This window comes from Fragaria vesca, linkage group LG5 (assembly GCF_000184155.1).
Source record: "Fragaria vesca subsp. vesca linkage group LG5, FraVesHawaii_1.0, whole genome shotgun sequence".
Lineage (NCBI taxonomy): Eukaryota > Viridiplantae > Streptophyta > Magnoliopsida > Rosales > Rosaceae > Fragaria > Fragaria vesca.
This window is the reverse complement of record NC_020495.1, coordinates 10,307,102-10,311,453: the sequence shown is the minus strand read 5'-3', so window position 1 is coordinate 10,311,453 and position 4,352 is coordinate 10,307,102. Positions and strand designations below refer to the sequence as shown.

At 38.7% G+C, this 4,352-nt stretch overlaps 2 protein-coding genes across 2 annotated transcripts in view; both read right to left on the bottom strand.

Moving 5' to 3' along the window:
- Nucleotides 1-896: 896 nt before the first annotated feature.
- LOC101314851 (probable S-adenosylmethionine-dependent methyltransferase At5g37990-like) lies at nt 897-2,483 on the bottom strand. The gene is made up of 3 exons (XM_004299506.1): nt 2,376-2,483; nt 1,526-2,188; nt 897-1,346 (listed from the first exon to the last, which is right to left on the bottom strand). Exons 1-3 carry the CDS (start codon nt 2,415-2,417, stop codon nt 1,029-1,031), a joined length of 1,023 nt encoding a protein of 340 aa, XP_004299554.1. The 5' UTR covers nt 2,418-2,483; the 3' UTR covers nt 897-1,028.
- A 419-nt stretch (nt 2,484-2,902) lies between these two features.
- LOC101314564 (eukaryotic peptide chain release factor GTP-binding subunit ERF3B-like) overlaps nt 2,903-4,352 on the bottom strand; it is a 7,252-nt gene continuing 5,802 nt past the window's right edge. Inside the window, exons 17-19 of the mRNA XM_004299505.1 lie at nt 4,215-4,287; nt 4,047-4,142; nt 2,903-3,414 (exon numbers count right to left, since the gene is read on the bottom strand). Of these exons, the coding sequence (XP_004299553.1) occupies nt 4,072-4,142; nt 4,215-4,287 (144 nt within the window). The 3' untranslated portion in view covers nt 2,903-3,414; nt 4,047-4,071. The remainder of the gene's footprint in view (nt 3,415-4,046; nt 4,143-4,214; nt 4,288-4,352) is intronic.

Genomic DNA, 4,352 nt, shown 5'->3' with positions numbered 1-4,352 from the left:
CTACTACTCTCTCTCTCTCTCTCTCTCTCTCTCTCTCTCTCTCTCTCTCTCTCTCTCTCTCTCTCTCTCTCTCTCTCTCTCTCTCTCTCTCTATGCAGAAGAAAAAAGAACAAAGTCTTCGATCTATCTATTTGCAGCCAACATGAATTATGCAATTACTCTAGGTCCTATTAAGTTTGATTATTGACGAATGACGAACGCGAAGCAGTAGCATTTGAGAGGAGCCCGTCTCCAAACTCGATCAAGTTCATGCATTTCTACGAAAAATCTGAGATTCGATAAATTTTTGGGTTCTAGTGCTCTGTCATCTAATTGTTTTCTTGTCCTTTGAATCTCGATTGTTTGGTTTGTGTTTTTGATTGATTGATTTGGTTCAAGTTTCTAAGCTATTCTATTGAGTTTTCTTCTTGATGGATTTCATACCAGAATATAAAATGCTCGTTGGATATGAGGTTGTTTGGAGGTGCTTTAGCTCTGTGTTTTGTGAGTTTGGGTTAATTACAAAGCATATAAGAGATTTCAGAGAAGAAGACAGAGAAATAGATCAGCTGTTTCATGTCCACATTGGTGTTTTACAAGTTTTCATTTAGAACCGTTAGATGTTTTTGTGGTGACGTGACAAGCTCAGAAAAACCCAAGCAGATCCAAGCAAGTAAAACCCAAATAGAGAAGCAAAATCCACGCAGATAGGAGTAATATGAGCCAACATGCATGCCATTCCCTTTGAACTATCTACATGATTGGGATGTCATTCTCTTTATTTGAAATAAAAAGGTAGGTGTATTTTAGCGTTCGGTTGTAGTTAAACATTCTTTTAGTTTTTAGTTTATTGCTAGCTAGTTATTGCTTAGGGTTTTAAGAAATAGCTCATTTTGTCGGTCATTCACACCGTCATCTTTGAAGTTTCAATATAATTGACATCTTTTATTTAAGAGAAATAGTACAACAACACTCCTCCTGCTGGCATGTAATATGAATACTTTAACTTAAGAAGGATGGGCATGCCTGGCTTCATTATTGCAGAACAATCAAGGTCTGCGTTTGAGAAGGACGAACAGTCCGACAAGATAACCATCACGAGAGTTAATGGGAGAACGACCTTGTACTTTCTTCGAGTATCGATCGAAAAGTGGTTCTATAATTTCACTCCCGAAGTGTTCGGTGAGAATTTTCTCACAGCCCGCTCTAGTTCCTTCAGGACAAAGAGGGATTTGCCTCTCAGGTTGAGTCTCCAACCTTAACACATCAAAGCACTCACTGTTTTCTATTATCTTCCTTGGCTCTTCCACGGATGGCGAGTAGATAGGCAAGTTGAAAGAGTCAAATTTCTCTCCACCTATTAAACCCTGCACACATTAAACCAGAAAACAATACAGTTACATCTCATGCAGGGACGGAAATGAGATCTAGAAATAAGGCAGGCTGAAGTTCCTTTTTTTTTTTTTTAAGGTTCTCCGAAATATTTGCAGTAGAGCAATCCCTCCATATCATAAAAGTTGGATCCAAAATCTGATAGGCGATATACCTCATTAACCATATCGGATAGACTGGACTCCAAGGGTTCAAAACGCGGATAACTGGGATGTTGTGCCGGAAGAGTTGCCCCCGGACGCCCTGGAATCAACATCAACAATAACCCTCCAGGAGCAAGCTCTTGTGCTCGAGCATCGAAGAAACACTGCATGTCCTTGGCATACTGATCCGAAAATGCCTGAACAACTTCAATAGCTGACTTTTCATGCATAATCCTCCCCTTGTTAAATGCAGGTGAGTTGGAGTCAAGTGTCTCCGGTGGTACCTTAGAAAGCCATTGGAGAGCATATTCAGAGTAAACAAAATCTAGGGAGGCTTTAGGAAACAACCTTCCATGAAAAGATCCCGGAACTGCAGCCGCGAAGTATCGCCTATCTTGAGGGAGATTGGCAAAGAGATGATTGAAATCATTTGACACAAGATCACTACAGTAAACTTGAATTTCTGGGAGATGAGCAGAGTGGCCTTTAACCAGCTGGTATTTTTGTGCTACAGCTTCAATGATGTTGTTGATTGCGAAAAATGTATTAGGCCCTGTAGAACAACCTAAGTCAGCAATCCGGAATGAGCTTGTAGCAGGAGACTGAGCATCAATGTCAAGGTTTTCGACTATGGCTGCCACCAGCGTTCTAGTTGATAGATCAGCTGCCTCTCTCTACACGTAATATACAAACTCATATGGTTAACAATCTTTTAAAATCAAAATAGACTATGAACCCTACCGCTGTACGTATGCACAGAAACCTGGCTCGTATGCCGTAGCTATTCATGTATACATATGTGTGAATTTTTGGCTACAGTGATTTAAGTAGGGGAGGAAGAAAGCAAAAGTCTGGACGTACCTGATTAGTAAACATAGTAGCTGTATTTGGCATCCCCACCATTCATTGTACGGGAAGAGCTACCCATCTCTCTCTGGTCGTTTTTTCTGGAAATAACTCGGAAGTCTGAAATCTAGCTAAATGGTTAACAGGGTATCTTTTTATGTAATCCTCTTAACATTCTAAATTGCTTTTAAAGTTGACTATAAACAGGGTAATTAATCTCTGCCTACTCCACTTGATTATAGAAATCGTAATTGACATTTTCAAGAAAACATAAATAAATACATGCATCGAGGATCACAAGCTATGGACCAAACCAGAAGAGGCGACCTACGACTCTGAGGGAGAGAACATGACATCGACATAAAAGTTTTCTTATATATTCAGGGGAACTGGTAAGCAATATTTGAAAAAGAGGATATAATTTGGTCTCCTCCATTTGATTATTCTGTAAGTTGCGTTTCCATGTAAAGTTCAAAGATGGAGAAGATGTGAGTGCACAGGCTGCAATTTTCTGATCTCAATTTTCATCGGGAAGTAAAGATGACATAAACATAAGCTGCAAACGGTTTGACACACATTTGCTGCAACTTTTTTCATGGAGTGAAAATACGTACAATAATGTCACCAGATTGCAGTGTACCAAAACAAAGAAATTCAACAAGATGGCAGCTACTCAAAAGTCAAAGCAAAACATTGCCAAACTAACAAACTTCCACGCGTATTAGAGATATGGTACAAAAATAAACCAATTGTAACAAACAGATGGAATAGGGTGATTGACGATCGCCGATATGAAAAAAGCCAGCACTGGGTGAACCAAAATCATGACTAATTTACACCCATAAATGAAAAATGCCGCCCTACCCAGCAAAAGCTTCCGTCAACAGTACATGGGCACAAGCAACGTATACGACTGATCAAATCTAAAAACTGTGTAACGTACTATCAGAATCAATGCATCTCGAGTAGTAGTAAATGCATCTCGAGTAGTAGTAATAGTAGGTACTGATTTGGAACCCATCATGCTGCCACTCTCCTACTCACACAGCTCTGCCTGTGAGAACAAATAACCAATCACCCTGATGTCAGATAAGGATGTGGACAATAAATAACTTCCAATTTCTTCTAACTGGATGTACAAAAAAATTAAGTCCAAACTCGCATTTTATTCAAAATTATAATTGGAGGCTTATGTCAGACTCAGGCTTACACTAAAGCAGTTTGGACACAGGCATTTTCCCATCCAGAAACTCAATACAAAAATGGAACTTCTGTCTCCTACTGTAGGCACCCAAAACATAGGCAAAATCTCATAGAACACTATGAAGTGTGTTATTTCAGTAACAAGCAGTCTCAGAATTAAAAAAGCAAGGACACGTAGAGCAGATACCCTTCAAACTACTCTATTCAATTGTCAATTCTAGTACTTGAATACAGGTGGTAAAAAATAATCCAAAGTTGAAACATGATGATATCATTTTCAGTAACATTAAAATTCACATCTTGAAAGATGCTTAGATAATAGAGAAGATTAAACTCGATGGACTTTCACCTATCTAGGAAGTACAATGCAAGAAGCCAAGAACAATTATACAAGAGGGAAACGTTATTATATGAAACAAAAGATACACAATTATGCAAATGGGCAGAACCAGTATGAAATGATGAACATAGCAAAACACTTGCCTTCAGACCAAAATTGTTTGAGAGCTTAGTTTGTCGAAGATTGTTTACTTTTCTTCGATGGAGCATCGATTACTTTTCCCACAGCAATAGTTTTACCTGCATAATGAAAAATTCTGTTAGCTCAAAACCATAATATCCCAGATCATCCTGGAAAGGCAAGTCAGTTACCTTCAGTACGAAGAGTAAACCTTCCAAGTTGGGGAAAATCGGCAAACTTCTCCATGCATATCATGTTAATCACCTGCAGGACCAAATATTCACATGGGTAATAGACTAAAACAAGTATAACAGACTACATGACTATTT